Raw genomic sequence first — 19812 nt, forward strand, 5'->3', positions numbered from 1 at the left:
ACTGTCGGCAGTTTTATGGATGATTAGGCCTACAGTTTACATCTCACACGTGGGCTATATTATAGGCCCATAGCCAACCTAGACATATTAAGTCGCCTATGGACCACAGCCACAGCTACGTAGCAACTCAGAACACTGGATGTATTTAGTTAAATATTCATATTTATTCGATGTTTAGAATAGTTTAAAAACAAATTGTATGCAGAACATCTCACATGGGTCTGTCCTCCATATTTTGTCCTGTAGCGCTCCCTCCGTCTTATCCTCATCCATCCAGCCCTGCACTTTTCCCTAGAATGGTATGCCCCGGCATGAGCCTATTGAGCCTGCTGACGCGATATGTCTCCTCTGTACACCCTGGACGCTCATATGATTTTTGTCGGCACTCTGCAAAGCCTCGAATGTGGATTGGACGAAGATGTAGGATACATCTCTAAAATGTTGCTATACAAATATAGTATATGTTATATCATGTAGACTAGTCACTGTATTTGTTTGAATTAGGCTACAGTTGTTATGTCTGCCTGGCTACGTTGGATTAACCGGAGTAGCTAGAATCATCGGTCGCGCCCTTGTGGGGCTTTGACTGTCTATCCTATTCATTGGGAGTGAGTAACACAATGAGGGATGCTGAAGGAGTCGTTTTTGGACAAGATGCGGACAGAATGGTCGGGGCAGTACTTCGTAGGATGCTGAGGCTTTTCGATGGTGAGTTGCCGCAGACGGGTCGACTCTTCATTTGTTCATCATAGGAACCATTCGAATGGACATTCCATGCCGCGGGCATCCCAGGCCGAACCGCTTTCCACTGGCCTAACTACTCAACGGCTGCGATTACAATTGGTTCGCTATGGTTCGGTCGCTAATGTCAAACGAAAGTTGTTTTTGCATTATTTGATCCTACGGAATGATTGTTTACGTCTAATTAATTAGGTCAGACCTCTACAAGTCCGACGGTACTATAGCATCAATTCCACCATCATTTAATTTCTGCATTGTCCATGATGTCCACAAAGCACAAGTGTGCAAAGATTCCATTCCAGTCAATGGTGCTTCTATCACGGGGTCATTGGCAGTTACATTACAAAACAAATGTGGTGTAGACGCTTTGGGTAGTCAACCTAGCGTAATCTATTATAAAGCGCAGACCAGGGAAATGCCACCGCCGTACATCCAGTCTAAATAGATAGGTAGGCTAAGCCTGTGTGAGTGACTGACTGGGTTTCAGCCCAGGTCGTCTGCGCACCTCTGCTGTGGAATAGCCCACTGAGCGAAAGCCTAGGCTATTAGCTCAGGGAAACTAAGTCTTTAGGTCTCACTGGTGTGTCGTGGAAAGAAAGCGTCCAGTTGTCACTGAGTCACAGGGTAAACACATTGAAGATAATACTACCTGCTCTGTCGCCTAACAGACAGGATATCACTGTATGGCTGTCTGTGTATTATTATTCTAGTGAGGCAGTCAATCTGTCAACCCCACAGCCTTCATGCCGTGAGGGTTTCCTTAGCCTGTTGGTGGTGCACACTGGTTTGACTGATCCTAGAGGGAAAAACAAACAGACAGCATCTTGAGCCTTGTTGACAACAATCTGGCGTCTGTGTCTCTCTCGTTTCATATCTCTCGCTCTTTCTTCCGATCTCTCTATCTCTCTCCATATTTCTCATGTTTTGTGTAGATTCTCTCCTAGTGTAAACATCTGCCTTCCAGAGAAATCGCAGGCTATGATAACACATGGACATGTTTTCTTTCTCACGCACACTGAAAGGTGTGTGTGTGTGTGTGTGTGTGTGCGCGTGCATGCGTACGTGTTTGTCAGCGGTGGCGATAAAGCTGCACGTTGCCCATTGATTTCCACGGCAGCAGTGGAACAGCCGTGCCCAGACACTGATCCAATTGGAAAGCTGAACCACCCAGGTTCCACTTCATTATCCTGACCTCTGACCTGTCCTGTTCCAACCCCTTCTCAGAACAGGCCAGGCAGCGCCAGTCAATGTCAATGGACCTACATAGGAACAACCGCTGTGGCTGAGTGACCATCTAATTAGCGCTGTCTATCTGTCCTCATCGTGACCCTTTATTGGCATCCTAACTGTCACGTGTTGTCATATCGACCAATGGAAGCATTGTTCTTTTAACATCAAAAACAAGTCCAATTGAATGGATTTATTCCATTCATTAATCACTGTGTTGATTGAATTGCATGATAGCTCCATCGATGAGGGAGTTCATGAAGACGATTGATTCATGACAGAGGTCGTTGCTGTGTTGCTATTTGACAGTGCTAGTTTAGAGGTCAGGGGTCATATGAGTGTGCAGCCTGAACTAAGGAACTGAAAAGCAAAAGTCCTTCCTAGACATGCACACAAACAGGAATGTGGTATCGCTTATCAGACAGGTGTTTTGTTTTACATTCTGAAATCCTCCTTTGTGTGACCTTTTTGTACACAGATTTATGGAGATTAAGGAATTCGTTTTAATTATGGAGATGAGCGTAGCTATGATGCTCTAATACCATGTCCTGATGAGCTGCTGAGATATTTTTTAGATTATGTTGCGTTAAATGAAATAACTTAATTCGGAGAGAGAGAGAGATATCTTTATTGCCTTACTGTGTGTGGTCGAATGATGGCTAAGTGTCAGGCTGCCAGTAGTTTAAGTGCACGACTTCCTCTCATTCCCTTCCCATCATCGCCTCTGAATTCGAGGAACAAATCACCCAGTCATTCATTTCAAATCATTACGCAGCAAAGATACAAGGAGAGGAAACATTGGAGAGTATAGCGGGAGGAGGATGGGGCGAGGGGAATCGTTACGCAGCAAAGAGACAAGGAGAGGAAACATTGGAGAGTATAGCAGGAGGAGGATGGGGCGAGGGGAATCGTTACGCAGCAAAGAGACAAGGAGAGGAAACATTGGAGAGTATAGCAGGAGGAGGATGGGGCGAGGGGAATCGTTACGCAGCAAAGAGACAAGGAGAGGAAACATTGGAGAGTATAGCGGGAGGAGGATGGGGCGAGGGGAATCGTTACGCAGCAAAGAGACAAGGAGAGGAAACATTGGAGAGTATAGCAGGAGGAGGATGGGGCGAGGGGAATCGTTACGCAGCAAAGAGACAAGGAGAGGAAACATTGGAGAGTATAGCGGGAGGAGGATGGGGCGAGGGGAATCGTTACGCAGCAAAGAGACAAGGAGAGGAAACATTGGAGAGTATAGCGGGAGGAGGATGGGGCGAGGGGAATCGTTACGCAGCAAAGAGACAAGGAGAGGAAACATTGGAGAGTATAGCGGGAGGAGGATGGGGCGAGGGGAATCGTTACGCAGCAAAGAGACAAGGAGAGGAAACATTGGAGAGTATAGCGGGAGGAGGATGGGGCGAGGGGAATCGTTACGCAGCAAAGAGACAAGGAGAGGAAACATTGGAGAGTATAGCAGGAGGAGGATGGGGCGAGGGGAATCGTTACGCAGCAAAGAGACAAGGAGAGGAAACATTGGAGAGTATAGCGGGAGGAGGATGGGGCGAGGGGAATCGTTACGCAGCAAAGAGACAAGGAGAGGAAACATTGGAGAGTATAGCAGGAGGAGGATGGGGCGAGGGGAATCGTTACGCAGCAAAGAGACAAGGAGAGGAAACATTGGAGAGTATAGCGGGAGGAGGATGGGGCGAGGGGAATCGTTACGCAGCAAAGAGACAAGGAGAGGAAACATTGCAGAGTATAGCGGGAGGAGGATGGGGCGAGGGGAATCGTTACGCAGCAAAGAGACAAGGAGAGGAAACATTGGAGAGTATAGCGGGAGGAGGATGGGGCGAGGGGAATCGTTACGCAGCAAAGAGACAAGGAGAGGAAACATTGGAGAGTATAGCGGGAGGAGGATGGGGCGAGGGGAATCGTTACGCAGCAAAGAGACAAGGAGAGGAAACATTGGAGAGTATAGCAGGAGGAGGATGGGGCGAGGGGAATCGTTACGCAGCAAAGAGACAAGGAGAGGAAACATTGGAGAGTATAGCGGGAGGAGGATGGGGCGAGGGGAATCGTTACGCAGCAAAGAGACAAGGAGAGGAAACATTGGAGAGTATAGCGGGAGGAGGATGGGGCGAGGGGAATCGTTACGCAGCAAAGAGACAAGGAGAGGAAACATTGGAGAGTATAGCGGGAGGAGGATGGGGCGAGGGGAATCGTTACGCAGCAAAGAGACAAGGAGAGGAAACATTGGAGAGTATAGCGGGAGGAGGATGGGGCGAGGGGAATCGTTACGCAGCAAAGAGACAAGGAGAGGAAACATTGGAGAGTATAGCGGGAGGAGGATGGGGCGAGGGGAATCATTACGCAGCAAAGATACAGTTCCTGAATGGTCGAGAGCGGGAGGTCTTTGGATTTTAGCGAACTCCTTCCTCGGGGTGCACAGGGAGAGAGAGCGTGTAGGGGTGCAGTGAGGGGAAGTGTTGTGAACACCGAGGGGCCTATACTGCAGGAGCATCATGAAGACGGTGTGGAGACGGAGCCTTTGTTGGTCAACTGTCCCAGTGACGTAACAATGACAACGCTAGGTAAAGACTAATAACAGCGTCCACACTCAAAAGGAGCGGGGGGACATGGAGGGAGAAGAGTAGAGGGAATGTGGAGAAATGATAGAGTTGGGGAATGGGATGTACACGAATGAAGGAATGATAGCAGAAGACGCACTATAAAAGTTGTGGGATACAGACAGAGGTGGAGAGAGTGAATAAGGGAAAGGGAGGTGAATTGAGGAGAGGTGAAGCGTGTATGCACGAGGGGTGTGAATGAGATGGGATTGTAATAGCATTAATCCAGCCCTCTGCTGTCCTTCCCCCAGGCTACAGATAGCAGGTCTCAATCACATTATCTGTCTACGTTCAGACACACACACACACACACACACACACACACACACACACACACACACACACACACACACACACACACCAGATCAGACTGACACAGACTGGGACTAACTGAATCATAAGTATGAAGGGCATAAACAGTAATACGCTGGATTTAGTTTTACAACTGCCTAAGGTCTAGCCCTTGTTTCTGGACCTCAATCATTTGTCCTAGGGAATAAATGAATAAATACAGGTGAATCGATTCAATTAGAAGAGTCAGTAGAGAGAGAGACTCTTATATGTGAATAATAAACCACTGCAAGTCACCTCTAGGTCCACACACAGAAGGAATTCAACTCCCTTAGATTCCCACTAGACTGCCTTGGTCTCTTGAGAGATGTGTTAAGTGGTCTGTTCAGTTCATTAACGACTTCAAAGGAACTCCATTCCAGAGAGAGTGTGTGAGCTGCAGCCTCCGCAGTCTGCTGGGGAAAACAATTGGTAGCATTCATGGCCATGTCCGCTGACACACAAAGCTCTCATAGATAAACCCATCGTTCTCTATCTGCCCCCGGATCCACCCCACCATCACCACCAACCCCTTTTATGGGCAGAATGAAGAGATTTCTAGTCCATCCAGTCTGATGGGCTAGCTGACCCATTGATGAGCGCCAATTGGGTTTACGTGACAGTTGCTGTCACTATGCCATTATCTGCTATGCCAGGCAGGATTTACTGAAGTAGAATCATTTTTATTTTGCCCATTATGTGCCACCTTTGGGCCACCGACAGTCTAACTAGGTGATCCCCAGGCCAGACATCCTTGTCTAACCCAGGTCCACACCGCTCTGCCTGGGCCTCCACGGAGAAGCTCTGCCTGGTCCTAGTATCACAACCAGAGCCAGAGGACAAATAAATAGGCCAACGATGAGCCTGAAGCGGCCAAGTCTAACACCCTGTCTCCTTTCTCTGGTAGGATTTGACATTTTAGTTGAAACACATCTACCGCCCCCTCAAGTGTTTCTCAGTGTCCCTATGGTGCCCCAGCACAGCAGCCTGGCTCTTACGGGACTGTGTGTGGGGGAAACACATGAGACTGTCTCTCACAGTGCCCTCTCTATGGTGTTGACATACACACCAATGATCTTTCTTGCCACCACAGCTGTCCTAGTTACCACGGCGGCGCAGCCTGTCACGTTTCCACAGCGACCACAGTCAGTCAGACATCAGTGATGGATATTGATCGACATGTGCGGGCAGCTTTAGAGGTTGAACTGAACAGCTATATTGATTGATAACTGTCACTGTTATCGCCGCTAAACCCTTGCGTCCATTCCACAAGTTTTTACAGCTCTTCATCGGAAAGTGGCTCTGATAGGAAGTGTGTGATCTAAATCTGTGACCAGTCTGTCACTCACCTCACGGAATTCTATCAGTAGTTCATTGGCCTTCCTTCAGTTACTTCATACTCGTCGCCAATCCCACTGGCTCCAGGTCACCTACAAGAAAGACCCTGCGAGGTAAAGTCCCTCCTTATCTCAGCTCACTGGTCACCATAGCAGCACCCACCTGTAGCACGCGCTCCAGCAGGTATATCTCTCTGGTCACCCCCAAAGCCAATTCCTCCTTCGGCCGCCTCTCCTTCCAGTTCTCTGCTGCCAATGGCTGGAACGAACTACAAAAATCTCTAAAACTGGAAACACTTATCTCCCTCACTAGCTTTAAGCACCAGCTGTCAGAGCAGCTTACAGATTACTGCACCTGTACATAGCCCATCTATAATTTAGCCCAAACAACTACCTCTTCCCCTACTGTATTTATTTATTTTGCTCCTTTGCACCCCATTATTTCTATTTCTACTTTGCACTTTCTTCCACTGCAAATCTACCATTCCAGTGTTTTACTTGCTATATTGTATTTACTTCACCACCATGTCCTTTTTTGCCTTTACCTCCCTTATCTCACCTCATTTGCTCACATTGTACATAGACTTATTTTTCTACTATATTATTGACTGTATGTTTGTTTTACTCCATGTGTAACTGTGTTGTTGTATGTGTTGCACTGCTTTGCTTTATCTTGGCCAGGTCGCAGTTGTAAATGAGAACTTGTTCTCAACTAGCCTACCTGGTTAAATAAAGGTGAAATAAATAAATAAATATGTGGGCATCGTACATTCATCCTAGCCTGGCTGGTCCCAGATCTGTTTGTGCTCTTGCCAACTCCTTTGGTGTCATTGTCAAGCCAAACACGTTTGGCATAACAATTCCATAAGGAGTTGGCAAGTGAGCAGAAACAGATCTGGGACCAGCCAGGCTACATTGATCTCAAAACGTTCTACATAACCTCGTGGCTGCTGCACTAGGTTGTTTCTTTTGATTATGCCCTTAATTCAATTGGGGAGAGAACAAGAGATAAGACCGGCGAACCCAAAGATATCTGTAGCTACCAATAGGGGAAGGGAGACGGGCGAGACCGAGGAGACGAGAGAAAGAGAGAATGGAATGATGCAATCTTACTTGATCAGACTACTGATTATGAAGTTGATGAAGGAGGAGATCAGAAGCAAAAAAGGAAAGCGACCGGCAACACAGCCACCATTTTGTATCTGTGGGATTGGACATAAAAATATAATTACACCCGATGGAATAAATAGAACGTGAAAGTGTATATTTCCTGAAGAAAATGTGTGCGCTTGCTTCATTGTAATTTTTTGAAAAGCACACTAATTGTTCTCCTATCTCCAAAACAGTGAGAGAACATCTGGGCGACCCTATGAAGACATTCAGTAGCAGCGACAGACCAGAAGCCCACAGCAGCAATAACAGTGAGAAATCATCTGATGAAGTCGATAAAAGACATTTAGTAGCAGCGACAGACTAAAGCCCACAGCAGCAACAACACAGTAACACAGTAACATAGTGAGTAATCCATTATGAAGGGGTTATGTAAGCAAACACTGGGGAATGGGGAGCCCATTGGTAGATCTGGCCTATCTTTCTTTTTCTTGTTCTCCTTTTTCACTCTTATTCACCCTTTCTTTTCTTTCTTCTGTGTGTTCTCAGGTCTCATCCATGTAATTCACTTCCTGCTCTCACCCCATGTTCTTTGTCAACATGTCCCTTTGAGATTGGGAAACGCTACAAAGAGTGTATGCGGGGTCGTACATATGAGAGTTATGCTATATGGCTCCCGAGTGGCGCAGCGGTCCAAGGCACTGCATCTCAGTGCAACAGTCCCCGGTTCGAATCCAGGCTGTATCACATCCGGCTGTGATTGCGAGTCCCATAGGGCTGCGCACAATTGGCCCAGCGTCGTCCGGGTTTGGCCGGGGGTAGGCCGTCATTGTAAATAAGAATTTGTTCTTTACTGATTCGCCTAGTTAAATAAAGGTTAAATATGGTTGGTATTGGAAGCCAAGCCTGTGCTGGATATCACACGTGTCACAGCTATTGCTGTTGCCCACTCACTACAGTGGGATGATCATACACGGTGACATGTCCACTGGTGTTCTTCTCACGACACTGTGTAATTGTGAGAAAGAGACTGGCATCTGTAGTGACACATTTGTTTGTATTGACAAGAACACTGAGATGACTAAATAGGTTAGTGCAATCTGCTAATGGAGTAATGGAGGCAGCCACTCTCACACACACGCACATATTCCCCCCCCACACCAAGGTACATACTGTCCTTAAACATATATCAAAATGTGTCTGTGGAGCCGTAGGAGGATGAGTATTATATTATGTCTGCGTACCAAATTACACTCTATTCTCTATTTAGTGCACTGGGCTCAGGTCAAAAGTAGTGCAGTATATTGGGAGTAGAGTGCCATTTGGGATGCAGCTGATGTCCTGCTGCTTGTGTGTGTGTGGAGACTGGAGCGAGTCCAGTTCCTGTACGGTGGGGTTGTGGGTAGTCACCAGTCAGCATGGTTACATCTTTGGTTACATCACCTCCAGACTGCACTGCCAGGCTGTAGCACGACAACAGCTTTGCAGGAAGAGGAGGAGGCTTGGGTGGGCTGTGCGGGGGAAGGAGGGGGGATCTGGACTGTGTGTGTGTGTCAGCGTATCGCCAGTCATTCACTGGGCTACTTATTTGGTACACGCTTTGGCTAGGCGTCAGTCACGATGACTGTGGCGCAGACGCAGAAACATAGTCACCCACATACACCATTCGGTACTGATCATTGTTGCGTCTAAATGAGACTGACGGAAGACTTTGTTAGAATTCTCACCCACATTGTTAGTCAGAGCCTCTTCTTGAAGGCTTTGATGACATTTATACAGAAGCACTGACATTTCCATCCTAAACATACAGTCACGTCACTGTGGTGCCACACATCAATCAATCAAATGTATTTATAAAGCCCCTTTTTACATCAGCCGATGTCACAAAGTGCTGTACAGAAACCCAGCCTAAAACCCCAAACAGCAAGCAATGCAGGTGTAGAAGCAGCTAAGAGCAACTCTCTCAGAGAGTACTGGAGAGATTGGTCCTGGTCGTGAATGAGGCTTATGAGCATTGCAGACACACACACACACACACACACACACACACACACATTCATCTCCATGTTGCTAAGAGCTGAGGCGCTCAGCAAGATGATCTGGGGCTGACTAAAGCCATGGCTTCCTGTCCCTCCTAGCCCCTCTCTTTCCCCTCTCTTCCCCACCCCACTAGAATCAATCAGAAATGGCAGGGCTATTGTACTGAGAGATACCACCCCTTTCACTGTCATCCCTCTGTACAGACACAGACACACACATATGTATATATAATATATATATACAGTACCAGTCAAAAGTTTGGACACCTACTCATTCCAGGGTTTTTCTTTATTTTTACTATTTTCTACATTGCAGAATAATAGTGAGGACCTCAAAACTATGAAATAACACATATGGAATCATGTAGTGACCAAAAAAGTGTTAAACAAATGTAAATATATTTTAGATTGTTCAAAGTAGCCACCCTTTGCCTTGATGACAACTTTGTACACTCTTGGCATTCTGTCAACCAGCTTCACCTGGAATGCTTTTCCAACCATCTTGAAGGAGTTCCCACATATGCTGAGCACTTGTTGGCTGCTTTTCCTTCACTCTGCGGTCCAACTCATCCCAAACCATCTCAATTGGGTTGAGGTCGGGTGATTGTGGAGGCCAGGTCGTTTGATACAGCACTCCATCACTCTCCTTCTTGGTCAAATAGCCCTTACACAGCCTGGAGGTGTGTTGGGTCATTGTGCTGTTGAAAAACAAATGATAGTCCCACAAACCAGATGGGATGGTGTATCGCTGCAGAATGCTGTGTCTATGCTGGTTAAGTGTGCCTTGAATTCTAAATAAATCACGGACAGTGTCACCAGCAAAGCACCATCACACCTCCTCCTCCATGCTTCACGGTGGGAACTACACGTGCAGAGATCATCCATTCACCTACTCTGTGTCTCACAAAAACACGGCGGTTGGAACCAAAAATCTACATTTGGACTCATCAGACCAAAGGACAGATTTCCACTGGTCTAATGTCCATTGCTCATGTTTCTTTGCCCAAGCAAGTCTCTTCTTCTTATTGGTGTCCTTTAGTAGTGGTGTTTTTGCAGCAATTCAACCATGAAGGCCTAATTCACGCAGTCTCCTCTGAACAGTTGATTTTGAGATGTCTGTTACTTGACCCTTGAAGAATTTATTTGGGCTGCAACTTCTGAGGCTGGTAACTCTAATGAACGTATCCTCTGCAGCAGAGGTAACTCTGGGTCTTCCTTTCCTGTGGCGGTCCTCATGAGAGCCAGTTTCATCATAGCGCTTGGTGGTTTTTGCGACTGTATACGTGGTTTTTGCGTCAGAATTCTGTATACCACCCCTACTTTGTCACAACACAACTGATTGGCTCAAACACATTAAGAAGGAAAGAAATTCCACAAATTAACTTTCAAAAAAGGCACACCTGTTAATTGAAATTCATTCCAGGTGACTACCTCATGAAGCTGGTTGAGAGAATGCCAAGAGTGTGTAAAGCTGTCATCAAGCCAAAGGGTGGCTGGAATCTAAAATCTGAAATGTGTTTTGATTTGTTTAACACTTTTTTGGTTACTACATGATTCCATGTGTGTTATTTCATAGTTTGTCTTCACTATTATTCTACAATGTAAAAATAAAGTAAAACCCTGGAATGAGTAGAGAGAGAGAGAGCACAAACCCTCAGTCTGGAGGTGATTATAGCCTGAGCACAAACCCTCATACCGGCTTTCCATGCCAATAAAGCCCTTTGAATTGAATTGAACTGAATTGAGAGAGAGAGAGGGAGCAGGTTTGACCAGAGGAGAGGTGCAGCTGGGTGTGTGTGTGATATATATATTACACACACACACACACACACACACCTCCCTCTGGTTAAACCTGCTCTCTCTCAATTCAGTTCAATACAATTTATGAAAACTAAAATGAGCTTTTTGGTCTTAATTTAAGATGAGGGTTAGCAGTGTGGTTAAGGTTAGGATTGGGTTTAAAATCAGATTTCATAACTTTGTGGCTTTGCCAAGCTAGTGACCACTCTGCAGAGCTGCCTCCAGAACAACATTCATGATGAAAAATGCTGCAGAAAGTAGTGGCATAGGAGTAACAAATGTATCAAAACGTATATATTGTGCCTTATGAAAATTCATTTGTGAGTAGAAGTGGGAGTCAGGTACAGTATAATGTTGTCAACATGTCGTTTTCCTATGACAAGGTTGACCTGTAAAGCCCACAGTCCATTCAGTGAGGTCTCTAATTTGTCCACACCAGCAGACACCACATAAAGGGGGTTCACAGCAGCTATATTAATGCTGTCTGTTAACATATGGCTGAGAAGATTTGAGCATCTGTCAGATGAGATGTCAGCAAGTACAGCTGTCTGCCCCACTGGCTGAGGGGAAGTCATAGACAGTACACACACACCACACACACACACACACACACACAGGCCCGTTGGGGATTAACACAGCTGGATGTCTGCTGGACTAGAACATGATGCTGCTGGGCAGTGGACAGATTCCACCCATCTCACAGGATAGGCTGCTACACTTCACAGCACCTACAGTGTATATATACCATGGTTTTATCCACACCACATTGCCCTCTATCATATGATATTCTTAGATCCTGAGTTTGCCCTGAACCTGTGACCTTACCAGGAAAAAAACCCAGTTACTAGAATGATTCTGCTCTAAAAAAGATATGTGGAAAGCGATTCAATGAGTGTGTTTGCAGTTTCCACCCTGTCCAGATAATCACCAGTGTATAGACACTCCATATGGAGCTTAAATGGCTGGGCCTAAATTTAGGATCTAACACTATTCCACACCAGCCTCTAGTTTTAGCATCGGCTTAAAGCCGATTTGATTAATAAAGTTCAAACAAAGTCCATGGTTAGCACGTGCCTTGGTTCGAATTAATCAAATGTGGTCTAAAGATGGAATGGTCGTTTGTAGAAAAATAATTAAGAGGAATTGTTATGATCTTCCCTGTGCTAAGTAGACTAAATATGTAGTTTAAAATGTATCGGGCTGAAAGCTAAGGTTTCTCATTATCAGTGAAACAATTGCTGCCTACCTGTGTTGATTTCGACCATAGCTAGGCATATAGCCTAGGCAGGCTACGGCTGGATAACTTGAGGTACTCGGATTTCAAGAGAGAATACTGTTATGTAGAAAGAACGAGACTTATCTAGTTCTTTATAAACGGCTCGGGTTTCCAAGCTACAACTCTCCCCACGTTCGTGAGCTAGCATACGCTACGTAGTGTATGTGAATTGACGCTCGCTACTCTCGCACACCAATTTCACGCCGTTGACGGACATCTCCCCGTGTGATTCGGGGCTCACACTGTCACATGGCACTCTAGTCTTTTGTCACAACTAGATGAATGTGAGGCAAAAGAATCCAGCAAGGCCACGATGTGTGTGTTCTGTATCTTGAGTCATTGTTTACATCTGACATGAGGGGGGGGCTTGTCAAAGGGAGAGAGCTGAAAGGCTGTGAACAAGTAGACAGGAGAGGACGGAGAGATACTAACCAACAGAGAGGAACAAGCCAGACAGGCACTGATTGGCTCTCTGACTGTTGCTATGGTGGTTTAGGCAGTTCTCCCATTGGTCAGACAAGCAACTTGGACAAGGACATGCTCTGAATCCAAACATCCTCCTGTCGTCATGACAATAGACAGGAAGTAGGAATTTGTTATTGTGGAAGAATGCCAAGCTGTTTTCAACTGAACTGTGGTTTTCAACAGATGATCTCTTGTGAACATAGAAACTCTCTATTCTAACCCTGGATCTGCTTCTAGAACAGCTTAGTGGCGTTCCATTCCGCTCTCGGGTGTTCAGCAGAGATGGAGTAATCCACACGGAAAGATGATTATTATTATAACATGTTTGGATGAGAGGAGAGCGGCTAGGGGCTAGATGTGACTTATGGGTTTGGAAGGATTTAGTCAGCGTCAGAAGACAGCGGGATCCTATTCTCCTTGTCCACTTCCGTCTGAAATAGCAACCCTACTAGACATGTTTCTTAATGTAATAACGTAATAGCTAATCATGTCGTCTACACCTACTGCATACATAGAGTCCTGTCCAATCCTGTTTCAGCGCAGTACATGTTGGCGTAGTGCAAAAGAGAAGGCCTCCAACCCAATTCTATTTTTAATCCATACCTCAGGGAGGATTTCATAAATCCAAGTTGATACTGTAGAGTCAGCCAGGGATCCATTGATGTTTCACTAGGTTCTCTCCCAGAGCTCTCCCTTACTCCTCCTATTCCATCTTTAGAGGACGGTAGACACGGTATCCCACAGAGACCTATTGCAGCTTCAGTTCATTCATATCAATGTGTTTACTCTGCCTCAGACAACCTCTCCCTTCAGGTGGATGGTACATCACTTCAGACACACAGCTTCATGCTGGGCCATTGATCAGGCCTGACACTGGCACTGAGCCATATAGAGAAACACACACACACACACACACCTGGCTTTCTGGTTGATGCATATGCAGAGGCCTTGGTAAATGCTGACATGCTAATACTGTCTACCCAAGCAGCATCTTCACCTCTATGATGTTTAATGGTGTGAAACCTGTTTGCAGTAACCCCATAGCTGTCAGAGCCACACCTTCTGGGAGAGAAATAATGAAACCTGCCATGGGAAAGGGAGAGAGAAGGAGACGGAAGGGGAGAGAAAGTTGAGGAAAGAAAGGAAGGAGAGAGAGAGAGAGAGAGACGCAAGGGGGGAGGGGTGAAGTTTAGGTGAGGGTGAGCGATAACGAGGTGTCGGGGAGGTGAAGTGATGTATGCTGGGAACAATATGGAGCTCATGAATATCTCACCAGCTCCAGTGAGAGTCAGACTAGCTCGCTAACACACACTGGGCTCCTTATGTAACCCAACATCTGACCCAGAAACCTCCTCGCACAGAAGGCTGGAAAGACAGAGAGACGGGGAGAGAGAGAGAGAACAAAGGAGGAAGAATGGGAATGAGGGGAACGAGGTCGTTGGGTGTGAGCTTTAATGAAGCACATGTCGGTGTCTTTGTGTGGGAGTGAGTCAGTCACTGTTCAAATAGAAGAACATGCGTGTAGAGCAATACGACTGTGTCTCTGATGTTTGTTCCACTGTGTTGAGAGATGATATTCATACTTAAATGCCTGATCCAAACACGAGGGAGCCTGTCCTCTGTAACTCTTGATCACTGCTCTACTTAACACCTGTGTGTGTGTGTGTGTGGAGGTTTTTGCAACAACTATAGTAAATGCATACATGTCTAACGTTGTCCTTCTCTCGCTGTCACTCTCTTTCGCTCTATCTCTCGATCTCGCTCTCGCTCTCTTTCTCTCTCTCTCTCTCTACAGGTGTATTCTTGTGGATGGGAAATGCTCCCTAATCTTCCCTGCCCTACTCCTCCCTCTCCTGAAAACCCCAATCCCTCCATCTCTCGTTCTCACTTTCTCCATCACTCCATCACTCTGTGGTCGCCATGACGTCCACGCTGCAAACCCTGGGGCTCAAGCTGGCCCCGCCCCCTCAGGACCTAAACCCTGAGCGGTTGGACGGCTGCGAGGAGACGGGCCGGCGCTACAAAGTGGTTCCCTCCGTCGTGTGCTCCATGTGTTGCCTCTTCGGCATCATCTACTGCTTCTTCGGTGAGCAAAAGGGATTCTTTGTAGCGGTAGTATGGTCATAGTTCCTTCCTCCTTGGAAACACTAAGGGTTGTTTCACTAGTCTCAATGGTAATGTTCATCTGTCACTGCTGCAGAACCTCTCTGACACTATGGTAAACAGGGATTACAAATGAAGCGCAAGTGATGATATTATGTAAGCAACACTGGGCTAATATTCTGGAGAATTTAGCCGCTCCGGGGCTATGCATAGGGTAATCATCTCCGCTCTCTCGCTCTCTCTCTCTTTCTCTCTCTCCCCCATCTCTCTCTTTCTCTCTCTCTCAGATAAAAATGTGTCTCCCGCTTTCCCAATCCAATTTAATTGAGTAAAACTATTGACTTGGTACATGTATGTACATTGCCACGGTAAACATATGACAGAGATGGTCAAACAAGACAATCTCAAGACCGCAGAATTAAATGGAACACAATATGGTGGATCTCTATGCTCAAGACAGAACTCCCTGTCTCTCTCTCTCCTCAGGGTACCGTTGTTTCAAGGCGGTGATGTTCCTGACGGGCCTGATGTTCGGCTCCATCGTCATCTTCATGTTGTGCTATAAGGAGCGCGTCCTGGACACCCAGCTCAGTGTTGAGGCCTCTGTGGGCATCGGCCTGGGCATCGGCACCCTCTGTGGCCTGGTCACCATGCTGGTTCGCTCCGTGGGTCTCTTCATGGTGGGTCTCCTCCTGGGCCTCTTGGTGGCTGTGGCTACCCTGGTGGGCATGGAAGAGCTGTCGAACAGCCCCCCGAGGTCGGTCTGGGTCCCCCTGGGGGTGCTGCTCGGCCTGGGCATGCTGTTCGCCGTTCTCACCCTCCAATGGCAGCGTTTCTTCACCACCGTGTCCACGGCCGTGTTCGGGGCGGCGGTGATCACCGTGGCGCTGGACTACTTTGTGGAGCTGTTTGCCCTGGTGCTGTACCTGTATGAGAGGGTGAAAGCGGCGCCCAGAGGGAGACCCGTCTGCTGGATCACCTGGGTGGTGCTGGGGGTGTGGCCTGCTCTGACGCTCCTGGGGGTGCTAATACAGTGGAAGGTGACAGCAGAGGGATACTCCCACACCAAGGGTGAGTCTGAGATCTGGGGCTGGAAAGGTTACACTGATGTCAATGCTAAAGGTTGTGGACTTTTTATTTTGAGAGTGACAGAGCTATTTATTAGAGAGAGAGAGGTGCTTGAAAGGAAAAGGGGATACCTAGTCAGTTGTCCAACTGAATAAAATTCAACTGAAATGTGTCTTCCGCATTTAACCCAACCCCTCTGAATCAGAGAGGTGCGGGAGGCTGCCTTAATCAACATCCACGTCTTCGGCGCCCGGGGAACAGTGGGTTCCCCGGGCAGAACGTCAGATTTTGAACTTGTCACCTTGGGGATTCAATCCAGCAACCTTCCGGGTTAATGGCCCAACGCTCTAACCACTAGGCTACCTGCCGCCCAAATGTAAGCAAAGATGAGAATAAGAGTGAGAAACAAAGAGAAAAAGAGAGGGAGGGGGAGAGACAAAGAGCAGGTAGCTTAAGGGGAAGAGAGAGAGAGAGAGAGAGAGAGAGTGAAGCAGATTATTGCTGGGTGAACTCCCTGGCTGCCAGATGGTGCCTGGCTCTGCTTGTCTAGTCTAAATAAAAAGATGAACACAATCAGAACACAATCATGTGGAGCAGGGCAACTGTCAAAGGGCGTGTTGGGTCGTTCTTGTCCGTGTTTTAAAACATCTGTTGCCTAGCTGCACGGTGGCATTGCGTGTGTATGTGTGTTTTTGACTGTGTGTACAGTATGTGTGTGTAATACCTGATCTCCGTCTTCCGTCTCCCTCTCTCAGTGATAATCAGTCGTCAGCAGCGGCGGGTCCAGCTGATGCGTATCCGTCAAAAGGAGGAGCGGAGGGACCGCAGCAGGAAGAGGAAGAATAAGCAACAGAGAGACTCCACCCACAGCTCTCACCCTCCCAAACCCCTGCACCCCGAGCCCGCCTATCGCAGGAAACCCAACCCTATACGACGCTTTGACGGGGACGTCCTATCGCCTGTGAGTGTACAAGTGTCTCTCTCTCTCTCTCTCTCTTTCTCTGTCCATTCTCCTCATCTCTTCTTACTCAGTGTCTTATCAGCATTCATCACATTTTTTTTCTCTCTCTTTTCCTCTCTTGCTCCCTCTCTCTCACTTTATCCTTCATCACTGTTCTAACATGCAATATTAATCTCTCTGTCTCTCTCTCTCTCTCCTCTCTCTCTCTCTCCTCTCTCTCTCTCTCTCTCTCTACAGAGTTACATCCAGAGTTTCCGGGACAGGCAGGTGGAGGCTAGGCCGTATCCTGGAGGGGGCAGACTGATGGGGGGAGGAGGGGCTCACACCAATGTGGATGTGGACTATGACTGTGGGTCCACCACGCCCCTCACTGCGGCTGCAGGCCCCTTACTTCGAGTCTGAACACTCCCCTTACCACTGGTCCGACCACACCCCCCAAAACCTGTACAGCAGTATGAATCTGGCAGCCACATCACACCCCCAAAAGGTGTGACCACACCCCCGTAGGCCTGTATTGCAGTTTAGGTCTGACTGACCACTCCCCCACCACAATGCTGGAGCCAATCAGAGTATGTGAATAGCAAAGGCCTGAACGCCTTTTTCTGTTTCACTCGCACACCAGCCACATGCATGAAAATACTGTACACACATCCACAAACACTGCAGTGGAACTGGATCTGGTGAAAAGAGAAAGAAACACAGGGGCCTCTAACCGTTACCCGGGGCTTCTCTCTCTCCAGCCGGTCTCCATCAGGACACAGTTTAAAGAAGCATGGCTCAGGTTTCAAACGAGGCATCGTTTTACCATGGACACCGGATTACAATCCTCTCTCTTCAGGATTTTAAAAAGATTTTAAAGTGTGTCTACCACTTGGCAGTCTTAATTCTTCAAATCATTCTCTGTCGTCAACAGGCAGTTCCTTTGTACTGCATTTCTACGGTTCCATCCTTCTATGGAGTTGGGACCTTCTGATGAGAACTGACTAGTAATAAATACTCCTGCTCTGTGCCATTCCAGCCCAACAACAGGTCACCTCCTGGGAAGGAGGAGAATATGTGTCTTTTAAGATGAAGCATTATGCATTCTTGGTGCTGGACGATATCCTTCTTTGGAAAGCAGTTTGAACTCCCCCTTCTTTAACTGAAGTTGGGAGATCCGGTGGATTTATGGGTGCCTTGTGATTGCCCTTACTTGGACTGTACCATTCAGCGGTGGGATAGGGGTTACTGGCAGTGGTCACTGACTGAGAGATGTGAGAGACTATATGATAACATGATATATTATTATAGTGACAGACAACAAAGTTGTTGCGATAGGAATGAGGGTAGGCCTATGTCTAGCAGAAGAACAACAGTGAACCAATCAGGGAGCAAGCAAGGAAACAGTGGATGGCGATTGGTCTAACCTGCCCGGGGCTCTACCAAAAGGAACACTACAGGAAGTCAGTACGGGGTCAATAAAGAGTTCAAAACAGAAAGGGGTCAGAATAAAAGATCAACCAATACAACGACAGTATTGACCACTCCCCATCCACTCTACAGAGAGGACCATTCAGGTCACAGGCCTAACAAAGAACCCCTACATAATGTGCATTGGTGTTTTGAATATGGGTCATAACATTCTGTCTATAGTGTATCAGTAAATTACATGACGTCTATGGTTTATTATTGTCTTTGACTCAGACTGTGAAAGGGACTGTGATAATATAATACCGGCTTGATGTTATTATTATTATTATTAGGATTGCCCCATTGGGCTGTGGGTCAGGACAGGGTATAAGAATCAAAGTTCCTTTCCCAGAATCTTCCAGGGGAAACCTACCTGGCTGCATGACTCAGTGGTTCCTTCCTGTTCCTGTCCCCCTCTCTTATCTGTCTCCTGTGGCATTGTCCTTCTCACCTCACCAGACAATGGTTCCTATCCCCTCTAGCCTGATCGCCCCACATCTAACAACCACGTGAATAGTTCGTAACACTTCTCATGAATGGCTTCTTAATAATGCATTATAAGCACATGTATAATGCCTTATGAGCTATGTATAATGCACTTTAATGCATAGAGATTAAATTGATATTCATGAGCACTTACTATGCGCTTATTATACATTATGAAGAGCGTATTCATAGGAAGTGTTAGCAAATTAGCCTGAGTGCCAGTCTTGTTTAAGCCATCATGTCAACACCTTGCCACTCAATGTCATGTCAAACATGCTTAGCATGACAATGAGTGACAAGGAGTTGGCATGGTAGCACAAGCAGATCTGGGACCAGGCTGTTACAGAGATGGCGGTACAGCACAAACAGTAGAGATGTGTAACTCCCCACTGTCTCCCTCCGGTGTGCATTCTTCTGACCTTCTGTCTTGTACATAAACAACACTGTTACTGTACTTTTATCTTTCCCTTGTATTTCTTGCTTAATTTGATTGTTTTAGTTTTTCTCATGGATTTATTTTAGGATACTTGATTTTATTTATATGAAATAATGTGTCCTTTCTGAAGTACTGTATGTATATTTATTTATCAGGTCATTTATTGACATTATATTATTGCCATCTTTTGACTTCAGGAGTGCAGCCTCATAAATGTAGGCCGGTGATATTCCATGCCTCTTATTAAAAGTATAATTATGAATACTGTTATTATTATTATTAAAGCATGTGTTTTTATGGGCCTATATATGATAAACAAAGTGATTCTACAATGTCTTTGGCTGTTAATTCAACACACACACACAGAGAACA

At 46.5% G+C, this 19812-nt stretch overlaps 1 protein-coding gene across 2 annotated transcripts; it reads left to right on the forward strand.

Annotated features, from left to right (window-relative positions):
• The first annotated feature begins 273 nt into the window (after nt 1–273).
• On the forward strand, nt 274–19772 carry LOC106574242 (transmembrane protein 198). 2 transcript variants are annotated; one of them, XM_014149972.3, is made up of 6 exons: nt 274–708; nt 7594–7762; nt 14733–15023; nt 15527–16111; nt 16864–17069; nt 17307–19772. In XM_014149972.3, the coding sequence occupies exons 3-6, from the start codon at nt 14858–14860 to the stop codon at nt 17469–17471; spliced, it is 1122 nt and encodes a 373-aa protein (XP_014005447.1). In that variant the 5' UTR covers nt 274–708; nt 7594–7762; nt 14733–14857; the 3' UTR covers nt 17472–19772. The 2 variants fall into 2 exon arrangements, with proteins under 2 accessions (XP_014005447.1, XP_045553571.1); XM_045697615.2 differs by lacking the exon at nt 7594–7762 and having other exon boundaries at nt 276–708.
• The last annotated feature ends 40 nt before the right edge of the window (nt 19773–19812 follow it).

Source organism: Salmo salar, chromosome 16, assembly GCF_965601325.2.
Source record: "Salmo salar chromosome 16, fSalSal1, whole genome shotgun sequence".
In the NCBI taxonomy this organism is placed as follows: Eukaryota; Metazoa; Chordata; class Actinopteri; order Salmoniformes; family Salmonidae; genus Salmo; species Salmo salar.

Excerpts from the sequence above, each read along its gene's own strand:
- LOC106574242 (XM_014149972.3), top strand. The coding sequence starts at position 14,858 with ATGACGTCCACGCTGCAAACCCTGGGGCTCAAGCTGGCCCCGCCCCCT. Across the intron at positions 15,024-15,526 it reads CATCATCTACTGCTTCTTCG|GGTACCGTTGTTTCAAGGCG; the intron begins GTGAGCAAAAGG and ends CTCTCTCCTCAG. Across the intron at positions 16,112-16,863 it reads GGGATACTCCCACACCAAGG|TGATAATCAGTCGTCAGCAG; the intron begins GTGAGTCTGAGA and ends TCCCTCTCTCAG.